This window comes from Sinohyriopsis cumingii, chromosome 14, assembly GCF_028554795.1.
Source record: "Sinohyriopsis cumingii isolate HCF-2022 chromosome 14, ASM2855479v2, whole genome shotgun sequence".
Taxonomy (NCBI): domain Eukaryota; kingdom Metazoa; phylum Mollusca; class Bivalvia; order Unionida; family Unionidae; genus Sinohyriopsis; species Sinohyriopsis cumingii.
In genome coordinates, this window is record NC_142974.1 from 11,168,512 (window position 1) to 11,193,519 (window position 25,008).

Sequence of the window (25,008 nt, forward strand, 5' to 3'; positions counted from 1 at the left end):
CCAAAAGCGGATACATCTTAGACATATGACATCACGAAATGAGCCATATCTAAATACACATGACCAGTTAAATCTTTAGGTAACAATTCGCTGATGTTATTAATTCTTCGTGGGCAGATCAGATGAGGATACTGAAATTAAAACGTACATTTATTAACTGTGCACATTTCACAGGTGTCGCAAATGCAAAGCTACATACCTTGAAAAGCAACATAACTGGACATTCACACTGAATGAATTTTGAATATAAAAAGCCTTACCCCTCGTTCTATAGTTTCGTCAACAGAATGAATTTTATAATGAAGTTTGTAGCTTACCGTATATACTTGCTTATAAGACGACCCAAATGCAAACTGCACAGACCCCCATCTGCCGTTGCATAATGCACATAATGCGCCGGCAGATCTGGGTCTGTGCAGTTTGTTAGGAGTAATCAGCAGAACAAACAACATGCGCATTATGCGACGGCAAACAGGACCTTTGTTTGTGTGTGTGTGTGTGTGTGTGTGTGTGTGTGTGTGTGTGTAGGGGTTGCAGTTTTATTCGATCTATAAGTGAGTATATCTGTACACCTTGATAAATTTGAGAATTGTCTTCAAAACAAAATTGTGGATCTGAATAATAGGAAAGTAGATATCGACAGTGTTGCTATTTTAATCAAACAGATCCTGTATTATTCAAATTCTTTAAGGAAAACTCCGAAGCGTGAGCTTATAAACCCAGTTCAGAGATATCATAATTCGGATATTGAAAAGTCATTCACATTAATGTGCAAGAAAAATAACGGCAGTTAAGAAGGGTTTGAAAATTCCATAATTTGATTTGTAGAAATAAAATAAATTACAAATGGTAAAACATTTTATAGTATGAGCTTGAGTTTTGTTAGCAAAGAGTTTCGAGAATATGGCGGCAGGTTGTGATTCAAGATTGGAACTGTATCCAATTAGCCGTTTTTACCGTTGATGATAAAAATGACAGGCCAAACCAAACTGTATTGAATTCAACACTTTTTCTTAAAATATGACACAGATTTATGCAATTTCACAAAACTGTTGCTTTAACAATGAAAATGCATGTTGCGTGTCAGAGGTGCAGGAAAAAAGGACGTCAGAAAAAATCTATATAAGATCTACTGTTTGGGATCCATCAGGGAAAGCTCTTGTCAAAATGTGGAAATGTTTCATACAAAGAGAGCTTACATCGAGTGCACATCCATTTATAAAGACAACCAGTCTAGAAAAGTACAATGTCACACTTTTGCGTGTCTAAAAGTACATGATTTGTTTGGTGCAAAATATTGAACTATTTCCAGATATGACCATTTTTCACAAAATCCATAAGTCGCAGTGCCTCGATTCTTGTGAAATTGAGTTCATCCTTGAGAATAGTGTCATCCAATAATCGCAACATTCTTCCATCGATCACCATTGCGGTAAAAGCAGGTATATACTTTTCCAATCTCAGAAGCTTCAGTGCCTCACTCACATCTTGGATGGAGTATTGCTCAATATCGTCTGGAAGAACAGCGTTTGAATATGCTGCAGTTACCTCCCTTGTGCTGGTCGAAGGTAATGGCTTACTTGGGGTTATAAGCTGAACGACATTTCTTTTCGGATTTCTTGCGGGAATAGCAGGAGGACTATTATTAGGGACTGAAATGTCATCTGGACTTCTCTTGGATTTATCTGACACTGGGATTCGGTTTTGTGTCGCAGGTTTCAACTTATGCCTCAGTTCTTCCGTCACTTTTTCAACCGAGGATGACTGGATACTGTTATCTTTTTCCTGACCGGAAGGTTTCATTTCGACCATTTGGTACCGAAAGAACTCGTAAGGTTCAGCATACAAATCCGGTTGAAGTTCCTCATAAATCGTGTCTTCTTTCATGACATCAGCATAAACTGCAATGCCTGAAAACGAAATGAGCATCTTTTTCATGCTTCTATATCTTGTGATTTAACAAACTTTACTGCAAAATTAATAAAGTAGGGAACGATAATGTCCTTCAGAAAGAGAATAAAGACAAATTATGTTAAATTATTAATATTTGGTGAAAACGAGTTCATTTTAGTTCTAAATTATTGTATTCCTCTTCTTTTTTAAACTATCAAGAACTATCAACATGCCCCCGTTCAACACCTTGATATTCCTCTTAAAGTAGAGAAAAATGAAAAGTTATTTTATAAAAGCTTCAAGTAATTAAACCTATTAATTTATATGAATACATTACCGTTGCTCCTCTCTCTCTCTCTCTCTCTCTCTCTCTCTCTCTCTCTCTCAATCTGAAGCGTATCTTGTGTTTTTCCCTACTCAAGCTTTTTGTGCAAATAACACAAATATGCAAAAATGATACATATTTAAAAGGACATGGCAATCAAAGCATTCCTTACCTTCTCTTCCGTAATTCAGGTCGTATTTGAGTGCTGTGTTTGCTATTAAAGTTAGCTCATCTTGAAATGATTTCCAATGTCCAGCTGTCCGGCCCTTTATTCCCTTCACAAGGGACAGACGAAGGTCTTTGAGGTATAATGGGATTGGGACATAACGTGGATCCATGACCCCTGTGAAGGTCATTAGCATGACAATGTTAATATAAAAAGGATACATTCTGCAGAAAGCTCAGTGAAGTATTTCAAGTATAGACTACACCTGTTGCTGTTATTTTAAGTCTGTGTAAAGTAGATTATTATTCACATGACATGTTTCCATTGGTCTTGCATTTATCATGTCCCTTAGCCAAATTTCCAATATGATAACCTATCTATACCTCGGATGATCGATCTGATATTTCAAATCTTTTACTAGCGACATCTATTGGTGGTCTAAGTGGTTAAAGCGTGCGCCTCGGATGCAGAAGGTCACGAGTTCGGGTCCCGGCCGAGTCATACCAAAGACGTATGAAAAAATGGTACTAGCAGGTGCCTCGCTTGGCGATCAGCATTAAGAAGTTAGTGCTAGGACTGGTCAGCCTTGTATCACGATAATGTGGCTGGGTGGGATATGATGCTACATGGCTGCGGCATGATGCCCCAGTGCTAGATATCACTATAAACTGCCACCCTGAAGACATCGTAGCGATATGACTAAACAATTGCTAAAGCTACATTAAAAATCCAAAACACACACTCTCTCACACACACAAGCACACTGTGTAATGCAAATTTTAAAACAGCCTTGCTGACGTAGTAATGTGTGTGGCTTTTAGCTATATCATAATATTCAAATAAAATTTACGCAAGTTTGTTTTGTGTTTCTCATTTCATGGAAAGCTGTTTCATAAAATGTTTACGTTATCCACCGATCAGATATTTTCTCAAAGGTTTGATATTGTTTTAAATTATTTCATAATTACCATTGAAAATCATACTGTCCACAAAAAACTGTGACTTTTATCCGCATGCATCTTTTAAAAAGGTCGGGATAATGTCATCCTGCCTCTACGTCTGTCCGTCCCTCCCTTAGTAATGTAGCCTATCTCTTATAACATTAAATACACAAACATGAAACTTTTGGAATATGATTGGGGTGGGGTAGTCTTTAGATATAAACAGTAGTTTGGAATGGATGGTTAATATTTTTTGCAAAGAAATTAAACATTTGAAGTAACTGAGGTGGAAATCAAAATTTTAATTCTGTCATCTCCATATACTCACTGGTCTTCCCTAGGCATGGACACTGTAGAGGTAATCTTTTCTTATGTCAATAATGTTATAGATGTGGACGAGATCACCGAGTTACCAATGCAACTTTCAAACAAGCAAACGAATGAACTTGATATTCGAAAAGTCCACAACAAACGTGAGAGACTCAATATTACAAATACCATTCTGATCAATATAAAGAGTTATTTAGGAGAAATGTTCGTACCTTGTCGCAAATAGAATGGTTCAGACTATGACCAGTGCTCTCTAAGGTCTATAACAATCGCATACAGAAGCATATTGAAGCTACGGATTATCGCACATCTATCAAACACGTACAGTTGTTCAAGTCAATTAAAATACTAAATTCGAAACAAAAAAAAACTGAACTGAAGGTTTTCGTAAAAAAACTATTATCCTCAAATTCTTTAAACCAAGACGACGAAGTCTTGTTTGCTCTATCTGTCACACAAAGTCCTATTTACCCTACCTGTCATATAAAGTCCTATTTGCCCTATCTGTCACACAAAGTCATATTTCCCCTATCTGTCACACAGTAGCTGCTTTGCACATTTCCCCGTTTAAGTGTTTGAAACAATGTTTTGTATGTAGACTAGCAATAGAAGCCAAACAGGTCATGTACTTAGATGGGGTCCTCCAACGGACAGCATGCAAATGACTGGGCATATGCATATGTCTTCTTTAGCTGGTAATAAGAACCGCAATAAAATATACTTTCAGTTTTGCATCTTGAATTTCCTCAATATATACTTTCTTAGTTCTGCAAATCCGAATTACATGGCCCATATCGTAGGTTCCAAAACATGATCTAAACCGCAAATTTCTACTGTACCTTCGACAAAAATCACATTCTTTTATCTGCACTCAGTGCGAAGTAAATGTAATATTCATAACGTCTTTTGGTCATTTCAATCAAAAGAATCACTTTTTTTCGCATATGATGATTCCAAACAATCAATGACGGAACAGAGGTGAGGTCGATTCAGTGGGAGGGAGTCCACTGCTCATATCACATGTACATCAAATGGAATCGACTCAGCAAATAAATTCAGTCCATCAAAAGAAGAAAATGAAAACTGAGTTGGATCATTAGAAAAACAAAATCCAACCATTCCAGACCAACTATAAAAGTTGTTTCAATGCACATTCATTCAAAATATGACTCTAAATATCAATTTAAAATAGAACAAAACAAGAACTTTTCTTAGCAAATGTCGAGAGCGAGATGAAGTTACAACATCGCTGGGCAGTGCAAAGTCCGCAATAATATTGTTACTGTGTATTGATGAATCTGCGGTTGTATATTCAATTTACATTATTATATGCTCATTTTTGTCTCCGGTAACTTTATATTGACTGAATCGTGCAATATTTTACAATACTGAACACCATCATATTGAAAGCGCGTGCAAGACTCGTGTGCCTAAAATAGCATAGTATATTGAGAACTACTTTGTAAACAAACCATGTACACTCATGTAGTAGACGCTTTAGAGTTTGATTAATTAAAATTGTTTTTGAATGAACTAAACAACCTGTTCCGTAACTCTGAAAGTATAGATGATAAAGTTAACGAGGTGGACGACTTCAATGAGTCAAAAACGAAGCTTTCAAACAAGCACATGAATGTACGTGATATTCGCAAAGTCAAAAACAAATGTGTTTAAAAATATCACCTTGATCATTGAAACAGTTATTGAAGATAAATGTTCGTAATTGGCTGAATGAACTGTCACACAGCAGCTGCATTGCAATATTAGAAGTTAATTTTTTGATATAATATTTCGGATTTAGGCTAGCGATAGATGCCATTACAGATCATAACATAGCTGATGTCCTTACAAATAACATACATGTGACAAAGCATAAACATGTCTTATTTAGCTGGTAATAAGAATGGCACAAAATATACATACATTTTTTTATCTTTTATTTCCTCAAACTGTATTTATTTAGCTCTGCAAACCCGAATTACATGATGTTATGTATATTTAATTAAGTTGTTTGTTTGTTAGATTTTAAAAAAAATTAAATTCCAGTTCATGCTATTGTAATGTAATATTGTTTACTGGACCTGATTTGTTTCACAATTACGTTCATTTCTGCTTGAAATGATTGTTTTATTTATTTCTTTCATGTAAATACCTAATAATAGAAACATTGTATCTAGTGGCTGACCTTAAAAACAGTAACAGTTTTGGTAAACAACTTTTTTATTATTTTTATTAAAAAATCTTTGTCAGAGTAGGAATCATTTAGTTGAATCAAGGTCATATATTGACTACGTGACGTGAGGCACGTGTTAATTAGTAAACAAACTTCTATTTTTGCTATAAGTATGAACTCTTGATCTAATTCGGGAATCTGGTTTTTTTTGCATTTTAGTTAGTCTTATAACTGATGTTATGATAAGAATTCTATCATTCGTGCCTTAACATTTGAAAAGTCAAGCTGTTTTATGTTGTGTCCTGATTGGGGCTGAATTTTTATTTTCTTCAAATTATTGAACTACAAGTGATTGTTTTCCCTGAAAATACTAGTGATCTAAATTAATTCTTGGACAAAAACATTTACCGAAATTTATACAGAATTACAAAACCTGGAATAATATTTTCTGTGATTCAACAATAGACTGTTGACACATCAGTACAACGCTGACTATTGCCTACGTCATCGAATTCAATCGTAGATTGTCATAGGGACTTAAACTGTGATTCACTTAGAACATTTCATTGATAGGACATGCGTTTCTTCATTCTTGATTACAATTTGGATTTAATTTGCAATACAGTGAGTTCTTTATTTTATTATTTTAATTTTTATTCTAGGCAAATAAATTATTTGTTAAATGTTACAACGCTTGTTGTCTTCACTCTTTTCTGTTACGTTTTTTATAAGTATAGACTTCTAACAGAAAATTGGGGGCTCGTCCGGGATACGAATTTTGGATAGCTAACATATTTCAAAAAAAGTTGTTCTTTTAAAATTTCAATTCCAATAGTTTCAGATTATTTTAAGTCTTTAGTCGTTTTACACATTCTAGAAATCAACAGGCTTTTATACAACGTCATCAAAAGGGGAGAATTTTCTTTCAAATCCTACCCAGGAGCAGATATAATGTTTGAAAAAAGATGAATTGATACAACTTGCTAGAAAATATGATCTTTCTGAGGCAAACACTTCTTTAACGAAGCAAGAAATAAAAACTACTTTTGTCCAGTATTTGATAGAAAAGAGTGTTTTGGACATAAGTGCTTTGGTTTCGATCAGTAAATATGTTTCAGACTCTGACATAAAAGTAAAGGATTTTAAAATATAATATAAAATGGAATTAGAGTTAAGGAAGCTGGAAATTCAGAAAGATAAAGTAGAAAAACAAATGCAGTTACATGCAAAGAAAGAGGAAAGAGAGACAAATGCAGTTACAGAAAGAAGAAGTGCAGTTACAGAAAGAGCAAATGCAGTTACAGAAAGAGAAGAAACAGACGCAAATGCAGTTACAACCGGATAAAGATGAGATATTCACATTAAAATGCAAACAGAGAATATCAATTTAAAATAAAAGAAATAGAGCTGGCAAGTGAAATGCATGTTCTCACTTCACATACAATTGCAAATTTTGATGTTGCTAAGAATATTAGGCGAGTGCCCCCTTTTAAAGAAAAAGAAGTAGACAAATATTTTCCTTATTTTGAAAAAAATGGTTGCGAATTTGAAATGGCCAAGGGAGTATTGGACTCAATTATAACAGCGTGCACTTTTTGCCAAAGCCCGAGAAACTTATGCATCCCTGTCAGTTCTGCAAAGTGCTGACTAAGATCTAGTGAAGGAATGCATCTTAAAGGGTTGTGAGTTAGTCCTTGAGGTTTATCGCCAAAAAATCAGTATATATACAAAGAAGCTGGAAAAACGCATGTCAGATTTGCAACAGAAAAGAGCAGTTATTTGATAGGTAGTGCTTAGCCAAGAAAGTTGATCAAGATTACGAAAATCTCAGACAACTCGTATTACTTGAAGAGTGCAAGAAACGTGTACATAGTGACGTTAAGACTTATCTTGATGAGCATAAGGTTGAAACTTTGGAAAATGCAGTTCGTTCTACTGATGAGTACACCGTAGCTCATAAAGTTTCTTTTGTAAGCAAGTCTTCCATTCAGCGGGCTTCTGGTAGAAACGTATTTCAGCCTAATACAAGCCCTTCTAAATATAAATCTGGCACAACTGTTAGGAATCGACGTGTACCTATTGCAAGAAGGACACGTTTTTTCTGATTGCTAACAATTTACAAATAAACATTAGAATCAAGACAGACCTATTCCAAATGCTTTTTTTTCTGAGAGGTCAAGGTCACGGTCGTGTATAAACAGCAATACATTTGTTTGGGTCTAATAATCCACAGTCTGATTTTATTATGGAGAATTATGAACCATTCATGTCGAAGTATTCTATACCACTCATGACTGATTCGGCCAATCCCATTCCAATTCAAACTTTAATGGACACAGGGGCTTCTCAGAGTCTTTTATAAAGCCACTTGTAACTGACAAGTCTTGTTTGAATCAGAAAGTCGATCATATTGAAACAGAATTCTCTGATTTATACCTAGTTAGTGAAGTTACCAGAGCTATGGCAAAAACAGTTCTGGAGAATGATGCTGATCAGGAAAGTATTCCTTTAGCTGACACATGTACTGGTCATGCTTTCGATGAGGTCACGTTCACTCCATGTTTTGATCAATCAAATGGTATTGATGACAGTGATCCTCTTTTATCAGCTCATTCTCCTTTATTTTTATCAGGGTGACAAACGAAAATCACTTGTCGCCAAAGAGTTAAAAGTTCTGAGATCCCCTGCTTGTTTCAAATGGCCAATAGTGAAACTGAAGTAACCGAAATACCTTTCTAATATTTCAGTGAAATGGGATTCTTATGAGAAAATGGAGACCTCCCGAGGTACCTGCTAGTGACGAGTGGTCAGTGAACTATCTAACTGTACTTCCAAAATCATGCAGACAGGAAATACATAGTCTGACGCATGAACCCCTTTAGGCTGTTGATTTAGAGACTGATCACAAGATATTGAATCACTTCTATTGAGGAAATGTTAAAAGTGATGTTTGTAAATACTGCAGATTTTGTCATATTTAACAAATTGTAGTAAAACTTATTCAGAAGTTACCTAAGGCTCATCTGCATTCTAATCCTGCATTTGACGAACCATTTAGTAGCCTTATGGTAGATTGTATTAGTCCTTTACCAAAGACCACGTCAGGTAACCAATACTTGTTGACCAAAATGCTTGTTTCAACAAGATTCCTAGAGGAAATTCCGTTGAGGAATATTAAAACTAACACAATACTAAAAGCTTTGAGAAAGATTTATTTACTCAAGTGGTCTTTCTAAATCTGTCCAATCTTATCAAGGGTCAAATTGTATGTCTGGAATTTTTCAGCAAGTTATGTACGAATTAGGCATCCAACAATTCGAATCTTCTGCCTATCACCCTGAGTGCCAAGGAGCTTTAGAAAGATTTCACCAAACTTTGAAAAATATGATTCGGTCATATTCTTTCGACACGGGTAAAGATTGAGATGAAGACATTCATTCACTTTTGTTTGCTGTTAGGGAATCAGTGCAATAATCTTTAGGATTCTTTCCCTTTGAACTAGATTTTGGACATAATGTGCATGGACCATTGGAGTTGTTAAAATAAAAACTGTTTTCTAATGACGATACTGAAATCAATCTCCTTGATTATATGTTTAATGTTAAGTACAAGCTGTCAAAGGCTTATTAGGTTGCAAGAGCTAATATTCACTCTACTCAGTCAAAAATGAAATTAAGATATGATAAACAATGCAATGGAGGGAAAGGAATTTTCAGCCTGGTGATAGAGTTCTGGCCCTCTTGTCATTCTACAAAATCCAGTTCAGGTCAATTATTATGATCGCTACACAGTTGATAAGAAAGAAAGTAAACGTTCTAAATTGTATCATAAATACTCCTGGAAGGCGAAAAACAAAAAACAACAAACTTTGCCACATACATATGTTAAAGGAGTATGTTGAGAGAGATAGTCAGGTTAATCATGCAATCCATTTAGTTGAGGCTTTAAGCGAAGGAGTGCAATTGGACTATACTGATTTTAGTGTGGCAAATCTTCGGAATTCAGAAATTATAAATAATCTTGACCAGAAACTTTCACATTTTCAAAAGCAAGAACGGATTCCATTTAAACAGTTGTTACTTGAGTATGAGCACTTATTTCCAGATGTTCCTACAAAATCAAACAAAATTTTCCATGACGTTGAAATTGTAAATTCCAAACCTGTGAAACAACACCCGTACAGGATGAACCCTCTCAAACAGGAATACTTGAAAAAAGAAATTTAATATTTGCTGGAGAACGATTTTATAGAACCGAGTTAAAGTGACTGGAGTTCACCATGAATACTTGTTCCAAAACCAGACACAACTTTCTGTATGTGCACTGATTATAGGAAGGTGAACAGTATGATTAAAACAGATACATTTCAATTAATAAGAATCGATGATTGCATTCATAACATTGGAAATGCAAAGTATGTCACCAAAGTTGGCCTTTTGAAAGGATTTTTGCAAATTCCACTGATGGAAAGGGCAAAATAAATTTCGGCATTCGTGACTCCAGATGGGCGTTATCAACACAAAGGGATGTCGTTTGGGTTTGCCAAGTAATTTTCAGTGTCTAATGAACATGATTACGTCTGGTCTAGATAATAGTAATGCTTACATTCGATGATGTCATCATCTACAACGACACCTGAAAAGAACATTTAACGACAATTCGGAAATTCTTCGATAGACTTATTGATGCAAGTTTGACAATCAATTTATCCAAAGGTGAGTTCTGCCGTGCAAGTGTAACATTTCTAGGAGATACCGTGGGACATGGACAAGTTAAACCTACAGATGATAAGGTCAAGATTATCTTTCAATTCCCTGTACCTGTTAGTTAAAACCAACTGATGTGATTTTTAGGTATGGCTGGATACGGTCGGAAATTTTGTTCCAAGTTTCCCATAATTGCTGAACGTCTGACAAATTTATTGAGCAAGAAAACCAATGTTCATTGGACTGAAAATGTCAGGAGGGTTTTGATAAGTTAAAGGCAATCCTTAAGAGTGCACCAGTTCTTACAGCTCCCAATTTCAGTCAATCATTTGAACTGTCTTTTGATGCAAGTGATATTAGGGTTGGAGCAGTATTGATTCAAAAAGATAACAATGGTGTTGATCATCCATTGTGCTATTTTTCTCAGAAACTAAATAAGCACCAGAGAAATTATTATACAGTCGAGAAGGAATATTTGGCTTTGATATTGGCATAATAACATTTTGAAGTTTACATTAGTTCCGCTTCTTTTCCGATTATTGTGTTTAGTGATCTAAACCCCCTTACTTTCACCAGCAAGATATATAAAAAAAATCAGAGATTATTCGGGGGGGGGGGGTACTTTCCCGTGTATAGAAATATATAATTTTATGAATACTTTGTATCATTCATAAGATTTCTTCATATGCTATTTTTTGCATAACCATATGTATAAATGACCCATGGTAAAAAGAAAGCTTTGTTATATAAATCTTTATTTTCCTTTTATGAGGGAAGTGTTATATATATTTTATTTAATTGTTTGTTAGATTGAAAAAAACATGTATTCCATTGCATGATATTGTAATGTAATATTGTTTATTGGACTTGATATTTTCAAAAATTAAGTTCAGTTCTGTTTGACTTAATAATAGAAACATTGTATCCAGTTGCTGACCTTAAAATCAGTGACAGTTTTGGTAAACAATTTTTTAAAAAAATCTTTCTCAGAGTTGGAATAATTTAGTTGAGTCAAGGTCATACATGGAGTATGTGACGTGAGGCAGGTGTTAATTCGTAAACAAAATAATATTTTTTCCAGAAGTTTGAACTCTTGATTACCATCAGGGAATCTGTTTTGCCTATTAGTTGGTCTTATAACTGATGTTATGATAAGAATTCTATCAGTCGTGCCTTAGCACTTGAAAAGTCAAACTGTTTTATGTTGTGTTTAAATTGAGGCTGAATTTTTATTTTCTTCAAATTATTGAATTTCAAAGGACTGTTTTCCCTGGAATTGCTTGTTCTTTAACTTACTTCTTAGACAATTACAGTTACCGAAAGTTATAGAGAATTTCAAAACCTGGAATAATATTTTCTGTGATTCAACAAGAGACTGTTGACACATCAGTACAACGCTGAGAATTGCTGACGTCATCGCCCTCCATCTTAGATTTTCATCGGGATTTGAACTGTCATTCACTTAGAACTTTTCATTGACACGACTTGTGTTTTTTAATTCTTGGATTACAATTGTGATTTAATTCGAAATACAATAAGTAATTTTTGTCTTAGTTTTGCACATTTTATTCTAAGGAAATAAATTATTCGTTAAATTTTACAAAGCTTGTTGTCTTCACTCTTTTCTGTTACTTATTTTAAGAGCATGTATTCGTAAAAATGAGCTATGTCAAAAGTTCTAAAACTTGTTTATACACCGCGAAATTGTACTGTAATTTCGACAACATTTTAAACTGCAATAACATTTTCCTTATTAAACTCAACATAAAATGAATGTTCCAAAGCGTTATTTTCATAATTTCAATTGAAAGAGTTCATATTTTCTCACATTATTGATTCCAAAGATTCAATGACAACAGAAGCACACATGCAGCTGAGTAAAGACACGTCTCTCCCTGCTAAAATCATATATACTTCGTGTGGAATTGTCACAGCTAAATCTAGTCCATTATCAGCGGAACTGAGTAGAATCGACACAAAGAACCAACATACATTCATTCCAAACCATCTGGAAAAGTTGCTGCAATGCTAAGTCATCCAAACTATGACGCTAATTTTCAATTTTTAGTAGAACAAATTGACAATTCTTTTAGAAACTAATGTTGAGCCAGCGACGAAATTGAAAAGTCTCTTGGCGGTGACATGTACGCATTAATATTGCTATTATGTATTGATGAATATATGGTTGTGTATTTATTTTGGAATAGAGCATAAATTCAATTACTTGGTTTCTTTTAGTGTATTGTTTTATAATTAAACCTCAGGAAGAATAACAAAATGAATATATAATGAAAAGGTTACTGCATTTGTATGGGAAAATATGAACTCGTTTTCTCTGAATAATACTTTACTCCCGAAGTTTGTGCAGTATTATTCCGAAAATAACTCGTTCATATTTTCCCGTTCAAATAAAGTAGCTTATAAATGCAGCATATATCGAATTACTTTGTTTCTTGTAGTCTATTATTTTTATTATTAAGCCTTAGGTGGAAAAATAAAATGAGTATATAATTAAAAGGTTACGGCATTTATATGTGAAAATAATAAACTAATTTTATCGGAATAATACATCACTCCCAAGGCCGTGAAGTATTACTCAGAAAAAAAAACTCTTTCGTATGTTCCTATACAAATGCAGTGTGTGTGTGTGTGTGTGTGTGTGTGTGTGTGTGTGTGTGTGATTTGGATGTTTAACGTAGCTTTAACAATTTTTCAGTCATATCACTACAATGTCTGCAGTTTACAGTGACGTCTAGCACTGGGTCATCATGCTACATACATTTAGTGTGATGTCCCACACAGTCAGATTATCCTGTGACAAGGCCGACCAATCCTAACACAAACATATTAATGCTGAGCGCCTAGCGGTGCAGCTATTAGTACTATTTTTATGTCTTAGGTATGACTTGGTCGTGGTTCGAGCATCCGAGGAAAACGCTCTAACCAGTAGGCCACCGGAGTAGTTACAAATGCAGTAACCTATAATTACTTTATATTAATACTATTTCCCGCCATCGGCGGCACCCGTACATAGTCTTTTTTTATTATCAAATAAATTAATATGAGAGCATCATTATCCACTCAATGTAGACTACCATTTTGATTTGACTTGTCACGTGATCGTATTAGCGTAGATAAGCTCTAATTTTAGACGCGAAAATCCCTAGGTACGTCTAATATTGGCCGTCAGTAAATGCAATTTTAGCCTAATTAGATCGAATATAAGCTTAATTTCAACAATTTGTTCGACATTTCGAAACAGAGAAAATGAAAGGAAAGGTAATTTGTTTGAAAATGTATACAGTACAGCCAATTTTAATAACATTTTGATACGTTATTTAAACTATGCCTGCCGTTAATGAGAAGCTATTCGGGATAACAATTACCTTTTCTTCGTACAGCACTTTGACACAGATAAACCACGTGATTTGTCTGAATATAAAACAAATCAAACATACGATACATAATATATTGGTAAATATATACATATATATGAATTGAGGAATTGACGCTTCAGACGATTCAACATGTATAATTGCAAATAAAAATATATGGAGATAAAAGGAAAATTTAAAAATGAATAAGCAAGTATGAAATATATATATATATATATATATATATATATATATATATATATATATATATATATATATATATGAATACATGGCCGGATCAGGTCAAGTGTTTGGGGGAGGGGAGTATTTTCAGAATTTCAAAAGGGTCCTGACTTTCCTCGAGAGGGCACCAAAACAAACGTTTATGTGTTTATCTATTCAAGTGTGCTTAATACCCAATAAACATGCACAAGAAGAAAACGATCGCCAAAGTGACAAGCGACATAAGCGACTGTACTTGTGATTGTGTGTGTACGTTTTATTTATTTTTTTTGCCGGGGGGGGGGGCGGAAATTCCGGACCTCCCATCCCGATCCTGGAATTATATATATATATATATATATATATATATATATATATATATATATATATATAGAGAGAGAGAGAGAGAGAGAGAGAGAGAGAGAGAGAGAGAGAGAGAGAGACCATTGTTAATGAAGTTCCCCAACATGTAGACTTCATCAAACATATGTGTGAGTCTGAGCGCGGGAAAGCTGCTGGTACTGCACGACTTGGGCCCCAAGGTGACCTTCTCATTTTTGGCGAACTGAACCTCAACTGGAAGTTTGCTTTTCTCGATTATTTCACCCAAAGAAAACTCCTTTTTCCCTGTGTCAAAAGGAATAGTAAAATGGACGTTTGATAGTCACTAGCAACTTAATTTATATGGATTAGTTGGCATGTTCGGATATGGGTCAGCTTTCATGCTTAATTAGGTGAAATTGCAAGCAATCAAAGCAATTACAACAAATACATGGTGTAACCGTTCTAAAACCAATTTCCTGGATTGTTAGCTATTCCACAGTTTTTGTCGTTTTACTACGATGATAAAATAGCTTATATCAATAAGTGCAAGACGAGTTGAACTCATGCCGTGGACGCGCTTTCTAAGGTAAATCGGTCTATATAGCCACAACTGTTAGTAGGATGAAAATGGCAGTACAGGAGGCCCCGAACTTCATGATTAGTACGAACATATATATATATATATATATATATATATATATATATATATATATATATATATATATATATATATATATATATATATATATATATATAATATGAATAAATACTAATGTTAAACTTATAGAAATCAAACGACTAAAAAAATTAAATTTAGTTTCATTAAATCACTGTTCATTGCCTTTATATATCACGATCATCCAAGCGTCGTTTTTTAATTAAAAAACTCAGTCTCATAAACTCAGGTGAAATTGTAAAACGCACTTAGCGAGCACATTATTACAAATATTCTAGCTTCGATCATGAAATGCGAGTTGACTTCGCTTCCCGTTTATTAACGTTCACTGCATATTTGACCACTACTTTATGATCCGATGTGTTTCACATTTGATAATATATAAACAAGCCTTAATAGCAATAGAACATATTATATATTACATATTCGACCACTTAATTATCATCAGACCTGTTTTCACGGTTGATACAGTATGACAAGAATTAAACAGTGTAAAAATGAACTCAAATGAGATAAATTCAACCATAAACTCAAATTAAATAAACTCACCGATAATGAACACATGAACGAGAATTTTATAAATTCAACCATGACTATAGTAAAATAAGTTAGTTTTAGTCTAAATTTACATAGCGTTTTAGAAATGGATGCAATCCAACTTATACAAATTTTTGCATCTGCATACCTTTCAATTTAGACCCTTTCTTGATGCAGAACTTCAAAGGATAATCCACGGGGATGCTATAATGACCCAACGTATGGTCCGTTTCCTCCAAAGTGACCGCTACCACCCGTCGTTGGGAAGAATAAGTGTGGATCCGAATCACCTGAATAAAGATTATTTTAAGTATATTTATTTCTTTCATCACTCTGGTCCCTTTCGAGTAAATTTCTCAAACGTTTTTTTTTTTCAAGTTGAGATCTTACATTATAGTGTTACATTATGGTGGTACAGTTGAGATCTTATATTATGGTGTTGCATTATGGTTGTACAGTTGAAATCTTACATTATGATGTTACAATATGGTGTTGCATTATGGTGTTTCGAGTCTATGCTCTTAAAATAAGTAACAGTAAAGAGTGAAAAGCAACAAACTTTGTACAATTCAACCATTTATTTACTTCACTAGAAATCAAAGTAAAAATGTAATAAAAAAGAACTTACGGTATTATGAATTAAATCCCAAATAATCATAAAATTACAGACTCAAGTCCTAACAACTTAAAGTCCTAATAAAATTTATTAAAAGTCCAAAATAAATCCAAATCTGAAGGTGATGCTGTGTCTGTTGTAGCCTGTAGAGTATTGACGTGCCAACAGTCTTTTGTTGAATCACAGTAATATAATTCCAGGTTTGAATTCACTATAAATTCCAGTGAATGTCTCAATCCAAGAATTTCATCAGAGCACTTTTGTATTCCCAGAGAAAATAGACACTGGAATTCAACAATTCGAAGAAAATAGATTCCAACACATAATAATGCTGGACACAGCTTATAACACAACTTCGTTTTGCTAGAACTTAGAGCAAAAATGAATTTTCCCCTCAGTGACAAGATTATATAGTCTTTTACTTGACCTCAGGTCAAAATTTTTAAAAAGCAGCTATTACCTAATAAAAAAGATCCTTCTAGAATAATCCTAATGCTTTTAAAAAATAAAAAATATTAGCTATTATTAGAAACCAGATCCTGGACTATGTCAAATACACTAAGGAAATTCCAAAACCTAGACCTAGACCCAAATAAACATTTAATTATTTTAATAATAATTCTAATTTTAAATCCATACACATAGAGAATAAATTAGCTATGTAATAGTTGTTTACAGAATAAAAATATAAGAAATCAATACAGATCAAGCAGAAATGAACTCAATTTTGGACAAGGTCAAGTCTAACATACAATGTTACATTACAAACGCATGTAATGAAATAAAAAATAAAAAAATAAAATAGAACTAACAAACAAAACACATTAAATATGCATAACAATGGTGCTAGTAATACTTCTAACAATTTTATTATCATAGTCAGAGATAGAACTTAAAAACGACTTCAGAAATACTGTGCCACTCTTTAGCTTTATAATTGCAAAGATGGGAATAATTTCTTTCTTCAAAATAGGTCAAGAAATGTCTCAGCTTTGAGGGAATTCAGAGACCTTTATCGCATGAAGAAAATTCAACACTCTAAAAAAGGCAAATTTATTTTAACACAAAGTGAACATGTCGTTGTGTTTTCAATAACTAAATAAAATATATATTGAGAAAGCTCAGCTTGGCAAAAAGAAACGTTGATAGGCTTTGCAAACACAGAACCAGATAGCACAATTTCGCAAGCTTAAGGGCGAATATCAGTTTGAATATATGACTCTCTCTCTCTCTCTCTCTCTCTCTCTCTCTCTCTCCATGATTTAAAACATATCTAATTGACTTTAAACGAAACAGAAGGATCAGCCATACCATCTTTGCCGTCTCTATCAAACAGTAACATAATACAGAGTACCTAAATGGCCTTTCGGCAAAGTGTACATAATACAGAGTACCTAAATGGCATTTCGGCAAAGCGTACAGAATTCAGAGTACCTAAATGGCATTTCGGCAAAGTGTACATAATGTAGACTACCTAAATGGCATTTCGGCAAAGTGTCCATAATACAGCGTACCTAAATGGCATTTCGGCAAAGCGTAGAACTGATTTACCTATCTTACATCATAACAACAATTGTAACAAACACAAAAGCAGCAAAATGCCACAAACAGGAATATGAAGTATCAAAAGAGACGCAACAATTAACCAGTTAAAAAGAAACGAGTAATATCCAAATATCTGAAATACAGAGCTATTCATAATGGCATCTGAATTCAGCTGATTTTTCACCTCTGCAAATCTCTGAGTTTTGAATGGTTGGAAATTCCTTCACATAGGTTTTGTCACTTCTTGGTTTGATGCGCCTTGCCTGGTTTCGATGGATGTTTAAGAATTATATTAAGCGAACCTCTTGAAAGAAGAACAAATTGATGAGGATCAGATGGACTATACCAACATATTTCCCATTTTAATTGAAGATCCCCAAAATAGATAATCTTAAGATATTTAAACACGTCTTTGATATCATGTAATTATCCCATTGACAAACATTTTAAGGTCTTGAATTTGTATGGTTAGTAGAAGATGTTTTATCTTCTATTATGGACTTAAATTCTTTGAAATTTTGTAAAAGGTGCAAAGTGTTGGGGTTTGCGTCTAACATAAATACATTCCCTGCCAGTTTCATCATACTGATATTCAATGTTGTCAAACTATGGAAAAGCAGCCATCTTCTTCGCTGCATCTAGGCAACGTTTTCTAGTTTGTGAGATTTAAGTACAGTACACACATCCCAAACTACAAACTGAAGTACAGTACACACATCCCAAATTACACATTCAAGTACAGTACACACATCCCAAACTACACATTCAAGTACAGGACTCACATCCCAAACTACACATTCAAGTACAGGACGCACATCCCAAACTACACATTAAAGTACAGGACGCACATTCCATACTAAACATTCAAGTACATGACGCACATACCAAATTCACATTCAAGTACAGTACACACATAACAAACTACACACTGAAGTACAGTACATACATCCCAAATTATGCATTCAAGTACAGTAAACACATCCCAGACTACACATTCAAGTACAGGACGCACATCCCAAACAACACATTCAAGTACAGCACATACATCCCAAACTACACATTCAAGTACAGTACACACATCCCAAACTACACACTGAAGTACAGGACGCACATCCTAAATTACACACTGAAGTACAGTACACACATCCCAAATTACACATTCAAGTACAGTACACACATCCCAAACTACACATTCAAGTACAGGACGCACATCCCAAACTGCATATTCAAGTACAGTACATATATCCCAAACTACACATTCAAGTACAGTACATACATCCCAAACTACACATTCAAGTACAGTACATGCATCCGAAACTACACACTGAAGTACAGTACACACATCCCAAACTACACATTACAGTATAGGACGCACATTCCAAACTACACATTCAAGTACAGTACATACATCCCAAATTACACATTCAAGTACAGTACACACATCCCAAACTACACACTGAAGTACAGTACACACATCCCAAACTACACATTCAAGTACAGGACGCACATCCCAAACAACACATTCAAGTGCAGTACACACATCCCAAACTACACATTCAAGTACAGAACACACATCCCAAACTACACATTCAAGTACAGTACATACATCCCAAATTACACATTCAAGTACAGTACACACATCCCAAACTACACACTGAAGTACAGTACACACATCCCAAACTACACATTCAAGTACAGGACGCACATCCCAAACAACACATTCAAGTGCAGTACACACATCCCAAACTACACATTCAAGTACAGAACACACATCCCAAACTACACATTCAAGTACAGGACGCACATTCCAAACCACACATTCAAGTACAGGACGCACATTCCAAACTACACATTCAAGTACAGTACATACATCCCAAATTACACATTCAAGTACAGTACACACATCCCAAACTACACACTGAAGTACAGTACACACATCCCAAATTACACATTCAATTACAGTATACACATCCCAAACTACACACTGAAGTACAGTACACACATCCCAAACTACACATTCAAGTACAGTACACACATCCCAAACTACACATTCAAGTAAAGAACACACATCCCAAACTACACATTTAAGTACAGGACGCACATCCCAAACTAGACATTCAAGTACAGTACACACATCCCAAACTACACAATGAAGTACAGTACACACAACCTAAATTACACATTCAATTACAGTACACACATCCCAAACTACACACTGAAGTACAGTACACACATCCCAGACTACACATTCAAGTACAGGACGCACATCCCAAACTACACATTCAAGTACAGTACACACATCACAAACTACACACTGAAGTACAGTACACACATCCCAAACTACACATTCAAGTACAGTACACACATCCAAAACTACACATTCAAGTACAGTACAAACATCCCAAACTACACATTCGACTACATTACACACACTCCAAGCTAGACTCCCCTAGTCTTAACGTAGTCTCATATGTGTTACGTACAGACGTGAAAGAATATTTCTGTTTAAAGTAATTCAAGTTTTCTTGATGAAGCTGATTTCACCAAATGATAAATAAAATTCACCAATTACCCTCACATAATATAACAGAAGGGAGTTAAACATTTTTGTTAAATATCATACTCCGGCTATAAATATATGATATATGAGTCAAGGACGATCAAATAGTTTCGCTATGAAAAAACCATTATAGTGTATTGAAAATTAGAGTGAAAAGAAAGAAAGTGCGCAGAGATGAAATCAGAGAGAGAGAGACAGACAGAGACGTAGGGACATTGACTGTCTGAATATTACAAGATAATGGATTATCTTTAAAAAAATAAACTAGCAATGGTTTGAATAAAAACGTTTTAGATATGTTTCGCTTAATGTGTGAAATAGGTGCAAATATACAGATATAAATACCAGCTAGTCGAGACAATATGTAGACTTAATCATTACAATTTATTTTCGGAAAACTATTAAAACTTTTATTTGCAATCAACAGTACTTCAGTTTTGTCAAGAATTTTATTTGCAATCAACAGTACTTCAGTTTTATCAAGAATTTTATTTGCAATCAACAGTACTTCAGTTTTATCAAGAATTTTATTTGCAATCAACAGTGTTTCAGTTTTATCAGGAATTTAATTTCATAACTTAGTGTCATCATGAGAATAAAAAACATGCCACCGATAGAGAGATTGCTTGAGGGATGAATGAGTAATGCTGAGATATTACCCTTAAAATTGTTATTTGTACATAACTGTGACCAAAGGCTGCTACAGAAGTACCTGATCTCTGTCAAACGTGTCTGTCACATTTTCCCCATAAAATCCTTGCGATACCATCACAATTTTGGGGAATTCGTGTTTGAATTTCTCGAATACTTCTGACACTCGATAAGATACGCCTTCACTCTCAAACATCATTATTGGCGCAATTGAATTCGTCTGCCAAAAAAAAAAGAAAAGAAAAAAAGCGCGATTTAAGTATAATTAAAGACTGGCATATGGTTAAAAGTTGAGAAACAACCATACCTGCAAACCTTCCACCTACTTACCTATATATCCATGTACATACGCTGTTCATACAAAGACAGTTAAAACAGAAGTGCGTGTGTTTATGTGTATCTGTATCATTGCACGAACTTGGACATTATACGTTTTTGAGATCAAAAGATAGTTTATTGCGGTTTTTAGGGATGGGAAGTAAGGCTGGAACACAGCTGTAAGCCCTGTTTTTCTTTTTTCTCAACTTATTATCATTATCTATTAAGGTCTCACTGGACAGTTTATCTGGTGAATTTTCATCCGACAATGACCAATTACAGAAAAATGAGAATAACTTTACACTGAAGATACAAATAAAAACAAACTAATGGTTTTTGTAGAAAGCATACATGTGAGATTTTGACTGCAGTAATCAGGTTAATTCCTGATGCAACTGGTGGTTTTTATACTGAACCAACACTGCCACCAACCCCTAAATTTTATATTCATTTTTAAAAAGAAATAGCTATTTTGAATATTTTTCTGTGACAAGGCAGCTAAAAGAATCAGTATGTGCCTTATGCATGAATAAAGTTCACTAGTACTATAACAAATTAGCATACTTTTCATCACCCCTCAACCATCTAGATTTTTAGATATTTACCTTATAAGCAGACACACATAAATACGTAAGCCAAGTCGACAGCTCATTTGCAGCCCAAGTTACGTATTTGATCTCCAATGCAAGTCTAACTATGACAGGCAGTCACCAACAAGCCAACCTATTTCCAAGCCTAACTCAAAGTAAATCTAAACTAAATTATAGATCTAGCTTATGTGTGAATTTATAAATGCTAGGCTTGTGATAATTAGGTTCATGCCTTCTACCTTAAAAATTAGGGGGGTATCAAAATTCGAAACTATCCAGTGAGACCTAAAGCGTTGACATCAGCCCTACACGCACTATATTTAACCTCATAACTGTTACCTTCTTTTAACGTTAACTGTCCCTCACGCACACGTATCTTAATATGGTATCAAACCTTAACAACACCCGTGTGACTTCAAACCATTCAGAATAGCACATATCTGTACAACCAGGCGCGATTCGTTTCATTTGTAGCTAGGAAGGATCATCACTTCCTGATTCTCCGTTTGATCAGTGACGTAGCCGTATTTATTACGAGTACTCCATGCTCCTCAATAAATCTTAAACGTCATGGGAAATTATTGTATTGAATATTAAATCTCAGGCATTACACAGAAACAGTATGCTTGATCAGATACCTCCACGCAAAGGATACGGATATACAAGATATGTGCTATACATACAAAATATGACAAGATAATACCAAACTAATTCAGAAGATGATAACAAAAGAAATAAACAATCGAAAAGTGACAATCTTTCTCAACTTAAAAAAAGAAACAATCGTGCATATTTGAGTAGATATGTTCTGTTCCGTATGGTATGAATTTAACTGAATAATCTTTGTGCTTAAAATGACCTTATTGTATTTCCTCCTCTGTATTGTATTTCCTGTTTGTAAAATGTATCAAAGGTTGGAATTTGACTTGACTATTACGAAGAGTTAGTCATTCAAAAAGCTAATATGCACGATATGGCGATAGTGAGCAAAGAAAATACAGGGTCAATTACAGAGATACAAAAGGAATACTATTTTCTTGTAAAAATAAAATAAAAACATATTTAAATATTATCTCTTATGCTCTACTTACATGCTGACAAGAATAATCCAAAATATACCCCGTCTTATCAAGGTACCTCGTACATACCTATGGTCTATACACGACTACAAGCAAAAGACGCTAAATACGAATCCAGGTCAGCGTGGAGCTTACACTAATCAATTTATCAACGTTATAGCTCCTGCGTATTAAGCGCAAGTATAGCAGTTGCCAACTGCACCGAACCACAAACGTTATTTTGAACTCCAACGTTTTCCTCTCCTCAGTTCATTGTTTTTGTATGCAATTTATTCTCTTTTGTTCTCATGAACTTGATTTCAAGAACAATTAAACGCAAATATGTAGTAACTGTATATTTATTGCAGGAAAAATTAATCATAGTGATGATGGCGGAAAAAGTTGTATGAGTCACTTTCTGCCTAGTCAAAATAGTATAATAAAAGAATTTAATATATGGATTGACAATAGGTCCAAACTGCAAATTAACAATGGTATTGACTATAGGCCCAAACGAAAAAATAAAATTTAGGGCAAATGGTATTATTATTAGAAGTGATTGACCTGCATTTGGTAAAGGTTTTGAGACGCTAGCGGGATTTTAACATGGAGATTTATTATATCCCGAACGTGCATTTTACATCTGGAACGTTTAGAAAGAGACCTCAGTGGTAATTGAACATATGCTGGTTAAATGAATTATTTAAAATACAACACAAACCTTTTAAGAATATCCAGCATCAACGGTTTGATTAATATTTTGTTATGACTCTTTGGTTTCAAATTATGTTGTTGTTATTGTTGTTGGTTTAATGTCATTTTTCAGTACAAGTATATATGGTAGCCAGTATAGATGGTGGAGGAAGAACCAGGGAAAACCCCGAAAAGAACCACCGATCAACGAGAAGCTACTGGCAAGCTTTCTAACATACCCACATTGGTCGAACCCGAGACTCGAACCCACGCAGACAAAGGTGAGATGGAAATGGACAGTAACGGTGAGCGCTTTAGACCACTCGGCCACTAGGGGACGTTCAAACTATGTAACAGAAATAAGCAAAACCATTAAATTTAGAAATAGTAATAAATTAATGTTTCCCCCCCCCCTTGAATACAAAGTGAACATTTACAAGACACGAAACTGAGAATTAAATCCCAAATTATAATAAATGTTTAATCGCAAGTCCAAAAGCATAGAATGTTCTCAATGAATTCCAATAGTCTTGAATGTCTTGAAGTACCACAATGACATAATTCAAATGTCTTTCATTAAGACATGTTTTAGATCAAAAAAGTCAATGATCTCTGTGTAATTCCAACGAATAATCTAAATAAATAATTCTTCTTAAATTATGCGGGAAAACATCTGTAAGTGACTCCAAAGAAATATCATGGAACAAGAAGGAAAACTTTATTTACAAAACCTCTATTTTAAAGAAACTATCACACGATCTATGAGGCAACAGAATACACTAAACGTAGGTCATTACTAATGGAAATTTTCACCAAGATGTAAATATAGGTTAGTCATTTATTCAAAATTTAGAAAATATCTTTTAAAAGCATGAAAAAACCAGGTGCGCATTATAAATTAAATATCAATGACATATTCAGCACACCACGTATACTATCCAACACACGTTTTTATATGATAAACAATGCTTAAATTTTTCTTACTATCCACCACACTCGTTAGGATTTTTCCAATAACCGCTTTTTGATTACTATACAACGCTATGTTTGATACACTATCAAACACGTTCTTGATTATTATCCAAGACGTTGTATGCAGTAATTAAAGCCCAAGATATGTTATCCAACAAAAAGGTAGGAGTGTTCATACGCACACTATCCATGCATGCATGCATGCATGCATCCATCCATCCATACATACATACAGGGACGACGAGTGGCCTAGTGTGGTCACCGTTACGGATCACTGCCATCTCACCTCTGCGTGGTGTATGTCAAAGGTGTATGTATGTATGTATGTATGTATGTAT

General features: G+C 34.4%; 1 protein-coding gene across 1 annotated transcript in view; it reads right to left on the bottom strand.

Annotated features, from left to right (window-relative positions):
- Positions 1-638: 638 nt before the first annotated feature.
- Positions 639-25,008, bottom strand: part of LOC149783242 (uncharacterized) — an 80,250-nt gene continuing 55,880 nt past the window's right edge. The window contains exons 10-14 of the mRNA XM_089933355.1: positions 21,101-21,259; positions 15,816-15,957; positions 14,575-14,757; positions 2,391-2,561; positions 639-1,910 (exon numbers count right to left, since the gene is read on the bottom strand). Of these exons, the coding sequence (XP_089789481.1) occupies positions 1,303-1,910; positions 2,391-2,561; positions 14,575-14,757; positions 15,816-15,957; positions 21,101-21,259 (1,263 nt within the window). The 3' untranslated portion in view covers positions 639-1,302. The remainder of the gene's footprint in view (positions 1,911-2,390; positions 2,562-14,574; positions 14,758-15,815; positions 15,958-21,100; positions 21,260-25,008) is intronic.